This window comes from Neolamprologus brichardi, chromosome 9 (assembly GCF_056152115.1).
Source record: "Neolamprologus brichardi isolate AB-2024 chromosome 9, ASM5615211v1, whole genome shotgun sequence".
Lineage (NCBI taxonomy): Eukaryota > Metazoa > Chordata > Actinopteri > Cichliformes > Cichlidae > Neolamprologus > Neolamprologus brichardi.
This window is the reverse complement of record NC_142112.1, coordinates 27,013,352-27,036,165: the sequence shown is the minus strand read 5'-3', so window position 1 is coordinate 27,036,165 and position 22,814 is coordinate 27,013,352. Positions and strand designations below refer to the sequence as shown.

The following is a 22,814-nucleotide window of genomic DNA, read 5'->3' as shown; positions in this document are numbered from 1 at the left end:
ACCAGAGATGCTGTGGTTATGGTTTTAGTTAACCTTAAATTTAACTACATACTCAATAAATAAGGTCTACAGATGATTTGGTACTAACCACATCGACTCTTAAAAGCATCACTTCCAAACATTATTGGATAAATGGGGACAGAAAGTGTTGGTTTCCAATGTTTTTCAGTGAAATAACTCTAGAAAGAAAGCTACAGTGAAGCACTGCTCTCTGTGGAGCAAACAACGCAAAAAGAGACGGTTTTTAATAGCGAGGGAAACAGAGGCCCAGATGCCCATGCATGCATGAACTTTCTCTGTTTCTACACCTCGTTGGTGCATTCCTCTTTGTCGACAGGCGGTATTATTTATAACCCCGTCCTCCTCCTAAACACAGGAAAAAGAGGAGGGCTCCATACTGAGGGGAATACATTAGTAAATATGAAGAGTCACCAGAGACAGGACATTTCATGGATCAACAGGAACCGCGGATACTAAAATGAGTTGAGAGCTGCTCAGCTGGGGTATGCACTCCCCTCCTCTAGTGCATCAGCACGAGGGAGCGAGCCTCTCTGGCTCTTCTTAAAAGTACCTAAGGAGCTCTGCTTAGACATGCTGCATGTTTGGACTGAGTTACAGTTTGCTGCAGGGTTTACATTCAATACCCACAGAGAGCTATCTGAGTGGGACATACATACAATCAGGCTCGCCTCACTCTACTCTCATTTTTACGTCAGGTTTATTACAAGTCCAGACTTTGTGTTCTTGTTTCCTTCTAAACTCTAAATGCAAAATTGTTGCAAAATGATGTATCTTGACAGTTACCATCATAATTATTCAAAGACTAACACTGCTCATGTTGCTCGGCTTGTTTAGATTGATTTAGACGTTTTTGCACGGCTGCATTATGTTGATGTTAAAATGTTTGGCTACTTTTGTTGAACCATTACGGAAATCTGAATTTAGTTTATAGCTATCATATGAGCCATATAAAACTATATATATGACTGGTGTTCTTCTTTCCTAAGCTTGTTATTTTTATTAACTGTTTGTTCACATCTGGGTAAAAAATATGTTTAAACCATCAAATATTTTCAACCTGAGCTCAGCAGTTTGAAACAATTCAAAATATCCATCTTAAACCCTGTAATAAAAACAAAAGATAGCGATTTTATTTACTTTAAGTTTTCATTTTCACTTATTTTCCCAAAAGGGGCCACTCAGGCACACCCTGGCTTGATGTTACCCTCATGTAAAGCCTGTGCCTGTTTAGATAAACTAATAAAGTGCCTGGAAACATTGTGAGCAATGAAAGCAGACAAGATGGAAGCATCTGTCAGTGTCTGTTCACTGTCTACGTCGGGAGCCGCAGCCCCAGAGCTACTGTGACGTCCCGTTTCCTCCTCAAACTTCATGTCTATGTTGATGTTAACTAAACTAAAGCATGTGAAGTTAGCCCCACTACTTAAAACACCTGGACATCATGTCGAGTGTCATACAAACAACAAAAAAATTGTCTTAACGGCATGAATAATAGCCCACAGAGTGTTTACTTTTGAAGCTAATGGCTTTTAATGTGTGTTATAAATATTTGAATTATGTCTGGCCGTAAATATTTCATGTGTGATTTGACGACTGTAAACATTAGTGCGGGCCTCATAAGAACCACCCGCTCCTGTAGTGTTTCACATTTTATCGGCTGTTTGATGTTGATGTGATGAAATTTTTAAAGGTGCGTGGCAGTGCCGTGTCACATAAACAGTACAGGTCATCAGCAAATGCACATGCACTTTGAAGGGACATTAAATTTAATACAGAAACAAGATTAGGAACTTTTATTGAAAGAGATGGATGCAAAACAGGAGAAGATTAGATTTGAGGAAAACAAAACCCAGTTAGTGTTAACTTCCATATCTAATCTGGACACTTAAAATACTTTTGTTCTCTATTTTACACCGTTTAGTTCTCTTTTAAAAGCAATATTTGGACACCATGTGGCCCAATTATTCTGTCTCGAAATGGAAACGTGGCTCATTTGGTATCTGCATGCAAAACGTCAGTCAAGTGGAACAACAGGAGGAACGAAACACTGATTGTCTGATAGTCTCATGAATGTATAATGTCCCATTTATGACTAAACTGTCCTCGTGGAAGCAGTAAGACACGGTAGTCTTATTAATACATCATCGCCGTCAAGCTCCCTCATGTTCAGCCAGAGCGAACAGCACCGGGCCTTAGTAATTATTAAATGCTTTAAGTGCTCCGTGTAATACTTGTGTATGTATTTTGCATAAGTGACGGCCAGCTGTCATGTCAGGGGAAGGAGTTTAAGTAGAGACATGAGAGCTTCGTTTGTCAGCCAATTATGTATTTTAATATGTTAACGATGCCCGTTAAAACACGGATGAGAGCACCCGACAGCTCATTGAAGCTGCGCTGCTTTCACTGATTAGAAATACAGGTAGACAATAGTAGTCGAGTTGTTTTTATTTTTTCCCCCTGCGTTTGTCCTTACCTGCAGATGGCAGACTGGCTGTAAGCCGGCCCCTCGGCTGCGCTGAGCGCCTGGCCCACCTGAGTCTGTGTCAGGCCCAGGGACAGCCGGCGGATCTTGAATGCTTTGGCAAATTCACGAATCTCCTCCAGGTTGACCCCGTCCACCTCGCTGGGGGCGGTTTGCGGGTCTACAATACAACACACACATCTCATTTTATTAGCCCTCTGCTCACCTTATTTTTCAGAGTGAATGAGGCAAACATCCAACCATATGCGATCATGATGCCTCTAAACAACTTTTAAAAAAATAGTCCTGCTCTGGGTCAGAACTTATTATTTCTCTCTACACATATCTGAGAAATGTTTTGAAGAATAAACTCATCTGAGGTTTGAATACAGGCGTGTTGTGGCTTTGGCTTTGGCAAGTGTAAATCTTTAATCTCACATATAAAAGCATATGGACACAACACAGACGACACATGGCTTGTTAATTCAAAGGAAAGACAGATAGGTGCTGTGCTACTATAGCTCTCTGTATGAATACACATATATTTCGAAGCTGGCTTTCTCAGAAAAACATTAAAGAATGTATAAAGAAATTATTTCACCCATCTGACCCCCCAAGTCAACACAGTTCAAGCCTACAAAGCAGCGGCGAGCCTCGCTTACAAACGATACCCTGCTTTTACACAAAGAGAGGCTGTTTGTGAAGCTCCACATTTGAAAACTTCACTGAAGAATTTCCCCGCTAATAAAAAGTGATTTCACGTTGTACATCAATGTCAAGTGCCCTGGCATCCTGCTTACTAAAGCAAAGTTTGTGCCTCTGAATTATTCATCCTGGTCATTATCAATGAATTATTAAAGGAATCCTCCAAGCGTATTTAAGCAAAAATCTATGGGCCTGCCATCTCGCTGTGCCTCATAAGTGACGTGTAGCGTATGCGCCGTGCTCCATACGTGTGAACACACAGAGGACTCGCAGCTTCCTATCATCTTCACAGTGATGAGCATCCTCCCATCATTCCCACTGGAGCCTATTTGCGTAGCGGTTTGAAAGACTAGCGGCAGCCGGATCCATATTTTTCTTTACCCAAACACGATTTAAGATTAAAGACCTTCTCATTTACCTCACAATAATGAGAGGCCTGACAAAAACAGACAGATTAGTGGACAAAAGGCTCAGTTTTAAAAGCACTGAAACAAAGAAAAGGAGGCTGACTTTTCTTTACAGCAGTAATACACTTTTTACTCTTAATAATTACGACAGGACAAAAACAAGTGAAACAATCAATGTATCTGCTTGAAAGGAAAATTAGGAAGAAAATGCTGCCTCCATAAATTACAGGCTAGACTCGTGCTATTATGTGCCAATGTTTGTCTTTCAGTTCAGCAGAAAAATACTTCTTTTATGCTTTTATTTTTACTTGAAGTGCTAATAAGTGATGATGAAGTTTGTAGTGTAGAAATTTGGAAAACATGACTCAGAAAAGTGCGAACACCAGGCAAACCTGATGATCAGACGTCCTATTTATCCGAACACGTGATTTGATCCCACGGGCCTCTGCAATCGCAAAAAGGTTTAGGCTATTTAAGCATCTTTGTTCTGGAAGCAGCTGTATGGATATGATGTAAAACGATGTCATTGTTGTTGCTTACGATGATGAATTTACAGTATCTGCTTAATAGTACTCTGATTAACTGTTTCTTTTTCACAAAACCCAATAATGTCTACTTCAAATTAGGAAGGTGATCAATGATCATTACTCCTCCAAATAGCTGTCTGATCGCAATATATGCATCCGCACCTGCATTAGCTTAAATGAATCCTAACACTCTTCCAGATTATATTAAGGAGAGCACTTTTTTCTGCTTCAGTAGCTTAGCTGTCCTTCTCCACTCCAAATAAAAAAAATTAAAACAAACTCAATAAAAAATATTGCTGGCGTTTGTCCTTCTATTAACAGAAATCCTGAGGTTTTCGATCTGTTTCTGGCACTTTGTTTTTGGCCAGCGAATGCTTCTGTCGCTCTGATTCTGTCACGGGATTTTGCTTTGCCTATGAATGCTGTAAGTGATATTGAGAGGAAGTGATATGGCTCGCACTCAGCATAAAACATTAATTTCATTTACCATACAAGTGGCCCGCTATGATTTTTGTCCTCATAAGATATTTTCTGAGCTGCAAGTAAACATAAACTAAACACAAGGTCCACAACAAGTTGATCAATGGCGACTTTTTTTTAAATTAGATTCAGTGGCATTGTAGCTGCCTTTGAAATGAGTTTACATGGAGCTTAAGAGAATCGACTCTGACAAATGAAATTTATCTGAATAAAACAGAGTTTTTAAGGCAATAGCTGCACGCTGACAGGCTGTGGACCAGTGATTTATAAGGCCCTGCCAAAGCCCACGCGCTGGCAGAATGAAACTTATGCTCATTTTACATAACAGACGCCAGTTTGGATTGTCTAATAAACCAAAGAAATGACAGTAAAGGAAAAAATAAAACAATCCTAGCAGGCAGGGATCAGTCAAAAGCTGTCTACACTGAGAGTAATGAAGATGTGAAGTAGCGATGCTAAAGGTTTGTTTATTAGAATTAGAAAAAAAGGAGAAACATGTAGTTAATGCAGCAACGCAGACTTTGTTTTTATTTTCTCTGGTTTTAATATATTTGTTTCTGTCATTGATGTTGCAGTTGCAGTGATTCTATTTATTTGAAAGGGACTATTTGTTAAATAGTTTTCTATTATATATATTTATTCTGTTCATGTTAGATTGCAACAGTTTACAAGTTTGAGTTTGTGTCAGCTTATGTTGACTCCTGATTGTTAAATCTTTTTATTAATGGTTATTCATATATAAATCCAGCTGCTTTAAATTCCAACTAGAACACCAAATGTTTTAATCCGCAGCTTTAAATTTGGTTCTCAATTTTGGTTTCTGTGTTGGATTTCCTTGTTTTGGTTTGGTTTTGATTGTTTAAAAATGCTGCTTTAGATCAGTTTTTAGTAGTTGTGTGTTATTGCGACTGGTACACGCCCATTTTATGGTTTTGTTTGCTCTGTGTTTTTAGCCTTTTGTTAGGTAGTTGTTTTTGATTTTACTGTCATAAAATGAAAACTCTACAATGTTTTTATAAGGTATTATATGTGCATAAATGCTAAAAATGAGTCATGTTAGCCTGTTGTTAGGTAGTTCATAGGCTGTGTTGCTAGGCAATGTACTGCCATAGTATTGATGTATAGTATAGATGAGAACCTTCAGATGTACCTGTTTACCACATCAGGTTGCTCAGTTTGCAGACAGAGATTTTGTGTATTACAGAACGTTATGGTTGGTATTTCTTAAACTGCCATTTCAGAGCATAGTCAAACTCTTATGGTAAACTCTTTTATATATAGTTCAATAATGGGTACTATTCCCTGTTTTTAATCATATTTATGCATTTTAAGGTTGTTTTTTAGTTCTTGCCTTCGCTTAGATGCTGACTTCATTAAGGTAGTATTTGGGGGAAGCCGTTTTTTTTCTTATTTTCTTTATTTCATTTTATCATTGTGACATGCTTATCTTCTCTCAGTTTCACTAAATTCTGTTGACATCTAAATATATTATTTCTACTTTTATTTCCTTATAAATGGACTTATATTGAGCAAAAAAGTTAAATAAACATATAATAAATAAAGATTGTAGGTATAGAACGATGCAATAATGTAATGCAACCACACAAAGCATTTGATATAGACCTTTGTAGAGACCTTTGTCACAAAACGCTGAGATGTGAACTAACACACGGAATGTTGTTACTTTTATTCTTTAAGAAAATAAGAGCATGCCTCAACTTGAAATAAAAACATCTCTGACAACTGGAGAAATCCGCAGTGTTATGTGGACTGAAACACCGGGGATAATGACAACACATTGCTCTTTCAGCGATCGACAACCTTCCACCTCGGCTGTATTGAATGACAGAAAAATATTTCCATGGCTACGTTCCGCTAGTTGTGTAATTCCTCTCGTTATAAATCACATTATAAAGCGCTGTGTTTCTCTGAGCTGTGTTGGACACTTACTGCTGACCAGCTGCCCCACGCTGAGAGCCGAGGAAGAGGAGGAGGTGGAGGAGGAAGAAGAGGCCTGGTGGAGAGGACTCTGTCTGTGGGGCATGTGGAGCAGGTTGGGCTGAGATGATGCGGGGCCTGTCTGACCCTGCTGAGCCTGAGGCAGCTGGACACAAACACAGAGAGAGAGAGAGAGAGCTGACACGATACACTGACAGCATGTTTTACTCTCTGTGCACATCGTCACAATAATCAGAATTTACAGTAATCATGTCATTATGGTGATTGGGCCACAATATCAAATCTAATCAATTAATCAGCAGCTATTAAATTAGCCACTTAGAAGGTGAATATAATTAGATTTATCTTGTACCTGATGATTACTGCCTGCAGTATTTGCACTGACAGAGTCTATTGAGCAGACTATAGTGCCAATAGTCTGCTCAATAGACTAGAGCAGTAGTTTACCACTGTATTTGGCAGTGAGGGTCTAAAAGGAAGCTTGTTCAGCTCAGGCACTCCACTGTCTCTGTGAGCTTTATAATCGCCTATCTACAGAAAAACAATTAAGAATCTTCTTCCGCTCGTCATCTTGATGCTAATAACGGCAGCCTGAATCCGAAATAAAAACATGTGGACACAGCAGTCCCTGTATCAAACATAATTCATGATCTGCAGGCTACGTGCTCTGATGGAAAAAAAAAAAAAAAAGAAACAGTGTATTTTCATGTTTTATGCACATTTGAATTGCTTTTACAAGATCAAGATGGTGTGTCTCCACTCTTAAAAGCTGTCTCCGCCATAAACTGGGCAGGCTTCTTCTTCTCCTTCTGTGCTATTAATTATTTTCTCTGTGGCATGTGTTTGTTTGGATGGTGGGGGGTGTCAACAGCAATGCACACACTGTCAGGACTGTTGACAGGCTCACAGAATTATCTAGCTTCACTGGAAATATTCGAGACTGCAGGCTCTGACAACCGTAAATTATGCCCGTGGAACAATGTGTACATGCGGGGCTTTGAAGTGGAAACAAAAGCATAAACATTATTACAAATGCATTAATTCATTCAAGAGTATGATCTGCCGTTCTCGGGGGGGAGGGACCCACAATTAGGTGTCCGCCTGCTAAGAGTTCATCCATCCTGGACTGTAGAGGCCTTCAATGTGAACTTTTACCCTATAATTCAGCCCTGACATCATCATTATCAAGTCAATAACTTTTCACTGTCGGCGTGAATGCATCTGGTGCTGCACGCGTTCGCCGAAAATGGGAGGAGGTGTTTGCTCGAGTGTTCCTACTTACAGTGTGAACTCAAAAAAAAGGGAAAAACAGAGCTGGGTTTTTTTGTGTGTCTCTCTTTAAATAAAACAAAATATTTCATGTTCAGGTCAGAAAGGACAAATCGTAAGGATGGAGAGTGTGACTGAGGCAGGAGGAGGAGGGTGAGTGAAACGGAAAGCAGGTGGAAAACAGAGTGAGGAGTGTTTCAGTTTTAAGTGGGGTGATGAAAAGTGGTGTGTTTTTTTTCTTATGTTGGGCTCTGCAGGGGTTTAGCAGTCTCGCTGAGACTGAAGCTGAAAGGTTGGTTGACAAGCACACACACACACACACATGCATGCATTGTGAAAATTGTACCAGGAGCTACAATTTTCCAAGTGGAGTGATGCAAATGAGCATTATGAGTGTTGAAGCAGGAAAAATATGAGGTGTTTATCATAAAACAGAGCTGCCTTGGCTTTTGCTTTCTTGAATAAACAGGCTAACTCTAGTTTGACTCCACTAGGTGTTGCTCATTCGACGGTTTTTAAAACACAGCTCGTGATCACTTGAGGAGTACGAGTTTAAGAATGTAATAAGCTGCTCTGCAAGCCTTCCTCCTTTTTATACGTGTGTGTGAGAGAGTGTTTGTACATGAGCATATATGTTACCTGCTGTCCAGGCTTGATTGGTGACAGCGTGATTCCCTGGGTGTTGATGACAGGCAGGATCTGATTGCCGATCACTGTGGCGATGATCTGGCCTTGAGCGTTGGTCAGAAGCTGAGGTGTAATTGGCTGTACCTGCAGTGCTGGGTTGCCACCCCCTGATTGGCTGGAGGGCCCTGCAGAGTTGGGCATCAGTGGGATTGTTCCAATTATCTACAAAGGGGGTAAGAGAGGAGACAAAATCAGCTGGGTGGTTTTAAAAAGTAGAAAGAGCGGAGAGGCTAAACGCTACTGGAGGTATCAGTTGTAATGATATCTACTGCTGTGAGTCTTTAGGCTTTTTTTATGTGTTTCTGATTGGAAATGAAGTTTAAACTGGTCATATCTCATGTTATGTGGTTAATGAGAGCGCTCTGCTTTTGAGCTGGTCTGTTTGTGATTCGGGGAGGAGAAAACATGCAGAAGTGTCCACTGATCATCTGTCACTGAGGTGGTTTTACAGCCTAGAGCAAGTGAAGCCAAAGCAGACTGCTGGGAGCGCACTGCAAAGGTCAGCGCTGAATACCTGTGTGTGTGATGGTGCACACCACTGAGTGTATTATCCATCACCAGGCCAAGACTGGGATGATTGTGAGTGTGTGTGTGTGTGTGTTTGTGCTTAAGTGTCTTTGTCTGTCTCTGGTGAGAAGCAGTGAGGCTGCTGAGAGACAGAGACCCCCATTTCACCCACTCACACACACACCAGGCCAGGCAGGAAGAAGTGGAGAGAACAAGTAAGAAAAGAAACAATAAGAGGAGAGAAGAGGAGCAACAGAGAGTGAGACAGGACCCCGTGTCTCTAATTCAACTCTCAGGGTCCCAGGGGTACTTCACCCCTCCTCCTCCCTCCCTCCATCCCCTGCTCTCCTCTCCTCTGTGGCTGTAATCAGGAAGGGCAGATCAAAGGGGGCAGCAGAGTGTCACTGCAACATTTTAGCTCTCAGAGCTGCCAGAGTGTGGCCAAGAGTGGCGCTTTAGGGGGGACTTAGCGCCTCTTCACCATGATGAAGGTTAATGTCATCTGGGGACTGGTTCTGGGCAGCTCCTGAGCAGCAGTCGCCCTGGCCCCCCCGCTGGCCGCCCTCCTCCACCAAGCCTCATTACACCAGAGAGCAGCTCAACACGGATGAGACGCCCATCATTCTAAATTCTGTTATTTGGCAACCGGGCAAAGAGCTACTTTTGCTAAGATTGCACTGTCTTGGACGCTTTCTTTTTATGTTTATATTTCAGTCCGAGCTTCTGCACCTCAGCCCAGAGCAAAGCAGAGGCACGGGCTTCTCTGGTCCCTAGCTCCTGTTTCCACCACCGCTAATGTGTTTTAGCGCACGGTCCACCTCCCCTACCCCCGTCTCTTTGACATAATAGGGAGGGATCAGCGAGAGAAAGGTGGGCCGACAATCTGTAATTCATCCCTGCCACGGCTCATTTGCTTACGTTGCTTCGCATTAGGGGAGAGATAATTTATCTCTCTCTCCGCGCTGGCTTTACAAATTCCCTGTAATGCTCTTCTGCCACTTAGCATATTTTATTGCCCTGCCTGACGCTTGTGTCTCCTGAGTCCCACTGATCCCGCTTTGCATGCCACGGTGGCAGGGAACTTGTTCCGCTCAATTATTCATCGTCATTGGACTAAGTGGTTGTTCTATAAGCATAATAAAAGAGCAGGCGACTGACAGCTTAGCTCTCATCCCCGTCCCGCTATGCCATCCTTCACCATCTGCATATCTCAGGCAGATGTTTCGTGGCGCTGTCACAACTCTTCACTCAGGCTGGAAGGGCAGGGCAGGGATGTGACAGTGTAGTGAAGTACCTCGGTGTTAACTTATGGTCAGGAGGGAGGGCTTTGTTGTATAAGCTTATGGGAAGTCCTGAATCAACTAATCCTATTTATTTTTCATTTCTGAGCACTGAGCCTCAATGATTTTTTTATGACCACAATTAATCTTTTAGCAGTGAGTGTTGAGCAGAACGCTTTGGTCAAAGGCCATCATTTAACCGTAATGCAAGAGACACTTTGTTATAGTAGAGCAAAATGAACCTCTCTTTTTCCTTATTTACCTTAAAAAACACGAGTCCCAAACAATTAGGTCAGTTTATGTGTGAGTGATCTCTGTCAGTCAAAACAACATTTTTCCTTCTAATCATTATCACTCCTCAGGAAACACCTGGAAAAAATGCACCTTTTCCTCCTCAGACACAGTTGTTTTAGTTTCTTCAGTTCTCCTGCTTTTTTGCCTTAGCGGTGCAGGCTTGGTTATTGGAACAACTTTTTCCATATATAACAAAATGTGGGGATGGCATCGTGCAGACTGCAGGTAGCAAGCATAAGTTAATTGGTTGTGAACAAAAGTGAGTGGTGCACGTTTTACAAATTGAAAGCTACATTTTTTTCCAAAACATACTTCTACACACGAGCGAATGAGTGAATGACGTTGTCTCTGGCAGTGAGCATAGAAGCCCCACCCACCAGCACTTCAGATCTTCTGTTTGTAAGGGACAGCCAATCAGAAGAAAGGCGACTTAAAGAGCAGGGGGAGGGAGCTGAACTATGATTCAACCAAAGCTACTCTAGTAGTGAAGCTAGAAAATGTTTTCATGTGACAAACTAATTTATCTAGTTAACAGCACAGTTAAAGTCCTGTGTTTGAGTCTTTTTAGCAATTGCTAAAGCTATTATGATAATATATTTATATATGAAGCTACTCTGCTCATGTTTTCCGACTGTGTACTTCCAAACCTGCAGTCCCCTGAAGCAACCAGAAGTGAATTCTCTTACTCTACAGTTAGCCTGAATTTCATGGATAAATAAAATCATTTCCTATTTGAAAATGTCCAACTGTCGGTTTCTTTCATCACACAACCATTTCATAAATAAGCAGCCTTCAGGTACTCCTCCCATTCACTGCTAACTCCCTCTCCTCGCATGCCTTTCCGTTTTCTCGCCTTTATTTGGCTTCCCGTGTTTGCTTCCCTTTCCAGTTCGTGGAATGACATGTGAGAAACATGCCTCTATCCACACAGCAGAACTCATTAAGATTATGCTGCTCTTGTTTCCGCAGAAATGCCATCTCATCTCTCCGGCCAGGGCAATCTGTGTCTTTAGCCATGGTGGCCAGGCAATATCTCTGCCCATTTTCTCTCCACCACTGTTCATGCAGTGAATTGAAACTTGGGAAGGAAAAATGTTTGGGAAGTTTGGACTTGTGTCAACATACAAGTCTAAAGAAAGCTAGCACTTACAGCAAATTAAAGCTTCAAACAGCAGACTAATAATGGTGCACCACAGAAGATGTTTCCTGTTTCCTATCTGTCTCTATTCTATCTCTATTTCTTGTATTCATATACAATTAACTCTTTATGGTATTGTGGCTCAGCTTTGCCTGTTTTAACTAACTTTGCAGGTTAACAGCAAGTGCAACTCTTACCTGTTGCGTCAGTACATGACGTGAAAGGTAGAAGATGCTGGGAGAGATGTGATGTTCATGCACAAAGCCAAGGAACCTGTCCTAATCATACCAGGATCGTTTCAGGGATTTAAGTCAGGAAACAGCCCTTAATGTCCCCAGTGCTCAATGCAGTTTTAACTGCATTTTAAAACAGTGAGAAAAGAATTTGCACCGAAGAGAATAGGTTCAAAAAACGGCCAGAGATTTGTTTAAAAAAAGAAAAAAAAAAAGATCTCAGGAGTGACAGTGACTTAATAATTGTGCCTTTTATCCGCAGCTGTTAATCACTGTTGCAGAGGCAGTGAGGATAAAAGAGCCTCATTGATTTCCCTTGGAGGATAAAAAAAAGCTTGGGCCAATATAATTAAGATTTAAAAACATACTGAACTCCAAACATCCACCAGGTCTGACACTTCTCAAGGTTCTCAGAGCGCTTGCTTATGAAAAGGTCTTTTGGGAGAGTTGGCAGGGGAAGCGGCACAGAGGCACAATTTAAATTCAAGGAAAGGTAACTTTTTACTCATGTATTACAGACATGACACATAACTTGTCCCTAAATTCAGTTTAAGACATATCTTAAAGATAATAGCTGCTCTCTAGTAAAGACAAAATAAAGCCGCTGTGTGTTTGTTAGACCTCCAGCCTTGTTTGAGGTATGCATTAGCCTGTATAATATCTTCTGTGGTTGGGGGAAAGGAGGGGCAGGACCTTCTGATAGGGCAGTGCATGTTTCAGAGCCCTCCGTCTGAATAATGCTGCGGAATAATGAGGTGGGGAGCAAAGGATGTAGCCTAAGGCTTTGACCGTCTCTGTGACCTGATTATGTCAGGGAGTGTCAGCCACCAAGACACTACAAAAGCACAGAGCATCCCGTCAAGTCCATATCCACAGTGATCTGTTCCCAGTGCTCCAGGCACCTTGTGAGCCAGGGAAGTCCATACTGTCTCATTAGCAACGTTTAGCATCAAGAGTTCGGACACACTTTACTATACACAGTGAAGCGCGGTCGAACTGGTGGCTCTGAAATGCTCCTGCAGTCGGTTAATTTTAAAATCCAGCATGTTTTTGTGCTAAGAAATGCTTCAACATCAGCATACCGTGCAAGTGTGAAACAGCGATGAAACAGGGGTTAAAGTAAATAACACGATGTGGCACGAAAGGGCACGCGGTCCATACAATCTTCCTTTAATATGTGCTGTGTGCACCTGAGATAAGATGATTCATTAGATAAGGCCCTGCAATGACAAGCGTCATCGTTCAAGCCTCTGGCTACTGATGGAACAATTCTGCAGCCACCCTGTGAATATGACAAGGTCAGCGTTTTGCTGCGCGTGAGGATAAAAGAAGGAAGGGTTTTGTTTATTCCCAAAATGCTTAACATGATGTGGGGCGGCTACTGGATTGTAGACAAACAACTTTAAGACTAGCTACTAGAAGTATGCATGGAAAGATCAGACGGTTTATTCTGAGCTGCACTTTTTTATACGTGATAGATGAACTCCCAGCATCTTCTAGAGCTCTCTGGAGTTTTTATTCAGTCCTATATTTAAGCTCGTTTCACTCACCTGTCCTTGTGCGTTGGTGACCAGTTGCCCGGTGGCCCCTTGCAGGTTTGACAGGGCGTTGCCAAACACCTGTGAGCCGGCGATGGATCCCATGGCTGCTGCTGCCGCTACCGCCGCCTGGCTGGCCAGAGGATTCATCTGGAGAGGGCGAAGACATTGTTTGATGGCACCGGTGCAGATGTTTACAGCACAATACAGATTCCTACAGATGCAGGTTTACAGGCGTCACACTTTTGTTTATTGTTTGTGGGGCCAGAATAGGCCAACTGCAGTGAGGGCTGCACAGTCCATCATATAGTTCCCAGAGGTCTGTGCTCCTGGACCCAGTGGGAGGCTCGAGGGTAGGGAGGAGCAGCGAAAACAGGAGGGCGGCTGTGAATAAGTGGCCATTTTACCACTCTAAGTGCTTTCTCTGGCCCCCGGGGCTCCCCGCGGGCCGAGCCGAGTCTTTCCACCCGCAGCAATGACCCAACAGCTTCCCGCTCTCACAATAGAGCCAGGCGGCGTGGCCATGCATCACTGTATCGTAAAACCGCTTCAATATGCTTCGACTCAGAAATCCTCTGACTCACTGTTACAGCTGAAGCAGAGGAGGGTTAAAATGACCGTCTTTGCCCTCGCTGTAATGGACTCATCTGGTTTGGCCTGTGGTTGTGAAAAGAGGCTCGGTGCATCAGGGAGAGGTTGTAGAGCTCTGCCACATTGCTGAGATTACCCATATAAATCAAGCTAACCACTTATTAGGGGGCTGAAAATGCACTGCTGATTTGGTTGTAGTGCAGCAGAGCAAAGTCTTATTAGGTTGAGTAAGTAGATCAAAGCCCAAGAAGAGATAGGAGACCTCCCAATTACTCAACAGAATAGAGAAATAATAGAAACACTGCTTAAGAAGCAGGCTGCCCGCTCCCCGCTGCTAATGCTGGTCGGGTACATGTTTAAATTAAAAGCAGGGTTTATTTACGAGATTTAAAATACAGCGTGCTGCGACAAAAAGTCTCCCCAGAAACATCAACTTTTCCACACTTTCTCTGCAGCGAATTCAGCTCTGTTCATGTGAGATCACCCAGTCGCCATTCATCTTTTACCGTACCCCACCACCATATATATATTATTACACTTTTCGAAATCAAATGATGAAAAAATGCCACCGAGCGATCGATACTTTTTCATTGACAGTAAAGGTTAAGCACATTAAGAATGACACTGCATTTGTCTTATGAAATCATATTTCATGTTGGTGGCCTCAAATTGGCCGTGATTGATATTGCCTCCTCTCGTCTGAAAGTCATCCAGTTTTTCCTCGATAATCGCAAGATTGTCTTTTATGTGTCCAGCAGTTGTCCTTTGGATATCGGAACATCTCAAAACGCTGAAAAACTGCACGCCTACTTTTAGCTCTATATATGTAGCATAAGAGAATTCAAGCTGAAATAAAGACTAACATAAGCAGCACAGCTACAGCACATCGACTACAGGCAGGATTATCTGAGTTTACAGTGCTGCTACATTAAAGAGCATCAATGTACAGAAGCAACAACGGGAGATGCATGTACGTATCATATGGCAGCCAGTATTTCTTACACAATGTGTCATTTTTAGTATGTTTGAATCTCCATTATGTCCCCATTAGAAGATAAAAAACAAGAGTAAGACTTTACTCTTATATTTTCTCTAAAAGATGAATTTGCTTTTACTAAACTGCCCTTTGACCCACATCCTTGCTAAACACTGATAAATTATAATTCAAATTTCATGTGCACATTAATAATCTCAAGGGGCTGGAAGCATTTGGCAGTGTAAGCAATTAATTAGGTTTTATACGTGACTACTTATCAGTGACATATTTAAAGGATTTTTCATGCAAAAATGTTTTTATTTTTTGCAGCGGTTTTAAGTAGAATCAATAAAACCAACATTATTGTTATTTAACCAGTTTTGTTAATTGGGTTTCATTTCGTCAGACAGTCATAAATAACAGGGAAACACAGTTTTCTTTCAAGTAACACAGACTCACTGCCTTTACTGCATACACACCGATTGTGCTTAGGTACAAAGTAGCCCCCCAGAGGCTCCTACATAACCCAGGAAAAACCTGATTTATAACGGTGACTGTACTGACAAATGGCATATCCTGATAAAAGTGTAAGTGGTTATATTACACATGGATTTTTTTCTATGTACAGAAAACTTTGGCTCCCCCTAAACAGGTTTTGGCTTTCCAGATGCAACTTTTAAGTGGGGTTTTATAATACTCAAGCTTATCCTCCTGAGGCCTGAGCTCTTGTTTGGGGTGCATTTATAATTTCCTCTAGCTATTTGGCATTAGTTGGACCTTATAAAGATAAAAACTGAGCATCAAATTTAAACAGACACAGATGAGGACAGTGGGTTTATTTTACAGCATAGCACAGCGCAGTCACCATTGTTTAAAAACTGTATTTATTGATTAGAAGCAAGTATAAGACGCAGAAAAGCCCAAATGTAATGTCCCCATAAGAGGATGAAGAGTCTCGATAGGATAAGATGAAATTTTATTAATTATATAGCCAAAAAAATAACAGGAAAATTCTTCTGTTAAGTAAAGTAAGACAGACTCTCTGTCCTACTAACTATGTGGGGACCAATTGTGCCGTATGGAGCCCAATTTTGTGGAAATTTTCTGGAAAAACTTTGATTACACTTTTACCTTTATTACTATCATTATACAAAAGCAAAAATTGTAGAGAGATTTGTAGCAAAAGTACCTTTATTGTGCTGAAAAAATAACAGCAGTAATGCTTTCCTGGAAGACGGATAAAAAGGAGTCATCACCGCTGACTTCGTATACGCTCAAAGGCGAATGTGAATTGATGATTGTTGTGGAAAAACTTTGAGAATCAGTCGAGAATGTTTTGAAAAGTCGGTGACACATGAAAGCTGAAACAGCTCCACATCCTCCTCTGGCATGCTGCTCCCAGTAGTGCTTTCTTGGCTTTTAAAATGTCTTTTCAAAAACAAAAACAAAAAAAGAAAAGCAAAAAAAAGAAAAAAAAGAAATGGAGATCACAGGGCGTGATCTATTTGACCAGCTTTGTCTTTCACACAGAACGCACACAAAGCAGCATTATCGCCCACATTATCATCAGCAGCAAAGCCTAAAAACTGCTCATCCTGAAAAATACCACAAGTATGAAGCGACTTGTAGCGAGACTGAGAAACTGAGAGGCAGACGATCTCCTCCCTTCGTCTACCTGAAGAAGAAATAAAAGCTGCTCCGGCCGCTGTGGTAGCCCAGGTGAGACAGGCTGTGAATGTAAAATGCTGACTTGAGAGTTCTTTGAGCCGTGTGGGTGAAAACACAGCACTCAGGGCGCTGCGATTGTGAATGGGGACACAGAGAAGAGCCAACACGGTCAGTTAAACAGAGTTAAACAGAGGCTACAGATCAACACATAGATAATGTGATCTGCTCAGGCGAGCACGCCCAGAGTCTGCCTGAAAATCTGCTGCGCTCGGCGTCATTGTGTGAGTGATGGGTTGTTGGAGAAGCTTTCAGATTTATCTGAAATATTATCATTGAGCCTCATTCGATGATAGGCCTTTCAGATGCTATGTTATTCGGGTAAATCTAGGTGAAAAGAGAGCAGGCTTTATTGCCCCGTCTCTGGCACGGGATAATATGGATAGCAGTTGGAAGGAGAGCAAGGAATAAGGAGAGGCGAGGCTATGTTCAACACCTAAACAGGTGATTTTCCGCCACGGTGACTCCTCTCAACACCTCGGCGGGAGGCACAAAATGACAGAGCTGGCCTAGCATTTGTACTGATTGCATGTGTTGGAAGAGATAAACAGTGATCATCCAGTTTGTAGAGCCTGCATGTTAACCATTGTGGTTTATTCTTTTCATTCGCTACGAAAAAGGGCGTCTGAGAAGATTTTTGGCAGATCGGGATGCTCCGGTTTAGCGCAAGTGTTGAAATAAGCTCACGTTGGTGTGTTTATTTAAAAAAAACAACTAACAGTTTTAAGGTAAAATTCAAGCCAGCAAATTCAAAGCCTCCATTATATCATGTGACAACATTTTGTCACCTTTAGCCCCCTCCAGCAGCTCCTGGTTTAATATAGGCAAACTTGCAAGGATACACGGGGATAAACACACACAAAATAAATGTGTCTGGCAGGGAGGGAAAAAAAGCCTGCAAATTGTTAAAAATGCATCTTTTTCGGTATGAAGGGGGGAGTCTTTAAACTCCGCCGGGCTCTCCGTCGCCTTGTTTGACCATGAGGGTCACCTGGTGCAGCAACCCGTGTAATCTCAGGAATAGAGGGAAAAATAGTGTCCCCGCAAACCGTGGAGAGACCCCTGAAAATAAAATCGTCTGACACGAACAACTGGAGTTTATTCTTGGTTTTTGCTCTTTTCATGTGGCCGTTTTAAACTTAATTGCTTTTTTTCCCCCCTTTTCGGGGCCTGCACTAGACAAAAAAAGAGCAAAGATAAATGGACAAGTGGTGGAGGTGCAAGCAAGAGGGGGGGGGGCAGATTTGTCTACGCTCGGGCTCGGGGATTTGTGCGAAGCGTATTTTCTGCTCATCTGTGAGTCAAGAAAAGAATCAAACGTGCGTTTAACCTAACAGGAAAATTTCAAAGAGAATTGACCTGATGCTGAAAGTGGTTACATATAAACTTTTTACAGGTAGAAACAATCATCTACAAAAATATCAGAAAGTTTTACCCTCAATCATCCAGCCACAGCTGAATCAAAGTGGACCCAGCAGGGTAAATCATCAGTCAATACCACTACTGTTTCTGTATGAGGAGAATGTCCTTTATCTGGAGCATCATGGAAGCTTCCCTCGTCCGTCCTGGCCCCACATTTCTGTCTCCTCTCTGCTCTTTTCCCACTCCGGAGTGAATGTAATCAGCTGTGACATGAGAAAACACGTTCTGTGTCTGTCAGGACTCTGCAAGTCTTCCGCTGACAGTCCTCTGCTGACTCCCCTCCTCCCCCAAAAAAGCCTCTCCCCCACCTCCCTGCCTCCCCTTCCTCACATCCGCTGTGCTTATGAACATCAAAATGCCATTAGGCCCTCCAAAACACCTCTAGTCCCTTGGTTGGCGGGATCCTCGCACCGTGGTCGTGCACTCTCAGCCCTCCCAGCGCCAAATATTGCTCACCACTGGGCCTCAGCTCCAGCCGTTGTGAAAAATAAACCCCAAAAAGAGCCATTTTTGAGGAGAAATATTGGAACGTGAAAGACAGATAGAACAACTGGGGCAGATAACACCCGGCAAAATACAATAACGCTGCATCCGGTGACAGTCGGGCATTGTAATTGCTTAAGGCAGCGTAGGGATGGTGGTGGCAGCGGGTGTGGACGTGGAGGTGGCCGAGGTGGCACGGCGGGTGCTAATGGAGTGATGTCATATGGAAGACCAGAATGACAGCTAGTTAACTGAGGCGGTTTGGCTGATCAAATAAAATGCATTAACTCCAGGAAATGGATATCGCGGGCGGTCTCAGAAATGGCCATATCTAATGAGGCGAAATGCAAATGAGGGAGGAAAAGAGTCGTGAAAACGTTTAAACTAACTATAAAGGGATGATGGAGTGTCGGACAGTGGCCGTCAATCTCCCCGCTCATTACCTTCATGTGAAATTAACAGCGGCTTTAATCATTACATAAAATCTGCTCCAGCCCATTTGTTGATAATTGTGAGGCACGGCGGTTCAGAGCGGGTTCCTTGTCATTAATCACCGCAGCAGTATATTTCCACTGGTTAGGGGACACTCGGAGAGTAAAAATATAAGTTATACTACTGTCCTCCAACACTATTCCTCTTCCTGGAGAATGATCTATAATATTTAGCTGTTTCCAGATGTATTAAATTTGAAACTACTTGGTGATTAAGTATCTACAGGAAAGTGCTGACCATTTCAGCTCATGATGTGACATATTTGGTGCAGTTATTTCTGTACCATACTAGCGCTGGGCTGGAAATCACAGCGGCGACCAGCGTTGCGGGAAAATATACTGCTGCTCCGGCTATGATTTCTTAAAGTGGGTACCTGGCCACGGGAGAAAATGAAAAATCAAATCATTAAGCAATCCGACTGTGGAGAATCAACAAAGACTCTTCTCAGCCTTTAGATGAGCATTACCTCAAATATTCAATGTTTAATAAAGCATATTTCTTGATTCTTGAGTTGTATTTCCACTGGACTGATTACATCCCATTGCTTTTCGTTTAGGTGGAAATGGCATCTCTTTTCACTCTGCTGTTGTTTGACATATAAATATAGCATTTGAATGACTTTAATATCTTCCTAATCAATGTCCAGTGATCTTTTGATGTCCTCAATTCAATATAGGAAGGGTCATCCATGCCGCAGCTTTATAAACACAATAAAGGTAAATGATTACTCTCCACAGTGGTGTCCAAAAATACGGCCAGTAATGAAGAGAAATGGAGGAGTTTGAGGAGGAGGCCTGTCATGTGTCATTGGCCAACTCTGAGCCCTAAGATTAATCACGAGAGAGGGGCTCTGTGGCTAAGATGTGGTCACTCTTGATCAATAAATCCACCACCCTCCCTCCCCTCCGTCCATGTCTCCTTCGCTGCCCCCCCCCCTGCATCCCTCCCCCCAAAAAAGAAAAAAATAAATAAAATAAATACAGAGTTGTTGGGATGAGCTAAATCAGCATAAGTGGAGAAGTGAATTGATGAAATATGCCGCCGTATTTGTATTGATTATCTCAGTTTCGACTTCAAAGGCTTCCCCCCACCTTTGAGGAGTTGACTCAAGGAAGTGCACTTTTCTTGGATTCCAGTTGAGTCTATTTACAAAACCCATCAATTGTACATTCCCGCTAATAATGAAAAAGGGCAGGTAGACAGAGGAGGTGGGGGTTGGGGTTGGGAGAAAATGCAAAAAAGCTCCTCAGAGAGTGCAGGTGCAAATGAGAGGAATTTAAACCCACACAGCCCACTTCATATTACAAAAATATACACCAAACCCAGCCTCGGCTTACTACGACTGGAAACACTGCAGAGAAGAATTTCTGATAATATTCTGCAGAGACCACAAATGGGACTTTTGACTTGCTCTATGAGGAGGGTATAATGCAATAACATTGCATTAAAAGGGCCTTTTTACAGCGTGGCAGAGCCGCGCAGCTGTATTCCTCGTGCGAGCCCGGTGCTCTGTTTGCGGTCACTAATGGGCATCAGAAATTACAGGCAGTGGAATCGCGCCCCGCGGGGGGACTGGCCTCCTCAGCGGAGCGGAGCACTTAGACGGTGTCTGGGAGGCTGCTGGAGGAGAAAGGGGGGAACTCAATGTCACAGCCCTGCCTCATAATTAAAGAAACCCTATTCCTTTTCCACTGTTAGGTGAGCCCTAGCTCGGTGCTCCATCTGAGGGCTCCCCTGTGGGCGTCTAATGCGTGTTGCCCCCAGTGTCCATGTGGGCTGATCAGGGAGCTGTGCCTTTCTGCTGGGTGTCTGAGCTGCAAGCCCTCTGCCCACCTCGAGAGTAATGGGGCCAGGCTTAGAAGGATTGCAGATTTAAAAAAAAGAAAAAGAAAAGAAAAAGTGACGGAAATATCAACTTGGCGAGCTCTGAAAACTCAACAAAACCAGAAAAACCAAAAAGTAAGTGCAAGGTGCAATGTGGGTGCAGTTTTAAAAGTGAAAGTGCCCTCACAGTTTTCCAGGGGATCCTTGTGAAATATGATAAATTTAACTTTCGCCTTATTTAGAAATTCAAGGCTCATCGTCGCTCCTTAAGTCTCTAGATTTTCTCCCTGCCTAATCCCTCATTTGAAGTAAATAAAAGTAGTAGAGCTGTCATGGTCAGGTTGTTTTCCTCATCTAGCTCCCATGCTTTATAATTATTCATATGAAATGTGGTGCTGTTGATGGGCAACAGTCTTATTTTCTGCTTCAGTCAACAGTGCACATTTGTATTTCTAAATTGTGGAGCGCTTGTTATGTAAGGCAATTTTCTGCCTTCTTAAGAGCCGGATCTCCTGTGCATTAATAAGAGGCTAGGCTGAGCTGCTGGAGAGCCGAGGGCCCGCTCATGCTCTAAAACCACGCAGCTACCAGCAGCCATTTAAACACACAGCCTGCCATCATATACCGCGAGTATATATTTAAAAGTTTTATTTGAAATCTGGGGATTTAAAGCAGGTGTTATTGCGGATAATGCCAGGACGTGAGGACACTTTAAAGCTTATACATGAAAGTAAAATTAAAAGAGAAGAACCCCCAACTTTTATTCTCATGCATAAATATTTTTAAATGGTCTTTTTAATTGTCATTTTCCATCTTCCTCGCCAAAACTGGCAGAAAAAAGACACTCAAAACACTTTTTACTGGAAGAAATAATTTCAAATAATGTGTTTTTGTAATTCTTTTTATTTCATCATTTAAGAGCGACTTTTCCCTTTTAACGTAAACGCTGCCCAGCGTTTAAGCATGTCATTTTAATTTTGATTTAATATCCTGCAGAATGACGGCGGCTCCCTCTTTGCTAAATTCAATGAGCACGGAGCTGATCTGGAAAATCAATTAATCGATGTGCAAGACTCATTTAATACACATGATAATATAATGGGAAAAATGTCGTCCCCCCCCCACAAAAAAAAGGGAGACATTTGGAGCAAATTGGACAGTGGTGATTTTAACAGTGGTTGACATAAGTAAAAGTGCACTGCAGCGGAAAACAGTGACATGAGTGTCTGAAGGGGCCTCAGCTGGAGACAAAAGCAGCAGTGATGGGCCCGAGATTTGAGGAGGATGGTGGAGTGAGCAGGAATGGGGAGGAAAAGGAGGAGGAGGAGGAATGGGAGGATGGCAAGGAGGTGAGGAAAGATGGAGAGTGCAGACAGCCAGGCCTCTGAAAGGCCGTTGTGGTTGGCAGCGGCTGACCTTGGTGACGATGGGTTTTCACCAGAGGCTTCTAATGAAGGCTGATTGCCAGGGAATAGTGAGGGAGCCAAAGGGGTGGAGAGGAGAGCGTGGAGGGGGGAGAGAGAGAGGAGAGGGAGAGAGAAAAGGATTGAGGAGAGACTCAGGTAATTGCAGCACTTGTGGGTTGAGGCCCTGCAGTCTTGTGATGTCGGGGTGCAGTGGGGAAGAAGAGAGATGTCTGTGGACGCTTTGGTGGTAAATTGTGGAGCACAGGGATAGGAGGCAGGCCCCTAGGCTGTAATTACCCCTATGAGTGTGTGGATGGAGAGTGGACAGGCCCAGTGTGGGGCTCTGACAGCGATCAAGGAGACGACTACGAAGGGGAGAGAGACAGACG

General features: G+C 42.6%; 1 protein-coding gene across 2 annotated transcripts in view; it reads right to left on the bottom strand.

Annotated features, from left to right (window-relative positions):
* pou6f2 (POU class 6 homeobox 2) overlaps positions 1-22,814 on the bottom strand; it is a 72,457-nt gene that overhangs the window by 5,305 nt on the left and 44,338 nt on the right. For both annotated transcript variants that reach the window (XM_006795004.3, XM_035909599.2), the window contains exons 6-9: positions 13,519-13,656; positions 8,469-8,678; positions 6,552-6,705; positions 2,495-2,663 (exon numbers count right to left, since the gene is read on the bottom strand). In XM_006795004.3, coding sequence (XP_006795067.1) covers positions 2,495-2,663; positions 6,552-6,705; positions 8,469-8,678; positions 13,519-13,656 — 671 coding nt within the window. The remainder of the gene's footprint in view (positions 1-2,494; positions 2,664-6,551; positions 6,706-8,468; positions 8,679-13,518; positions 13,657-22,814) is intronic.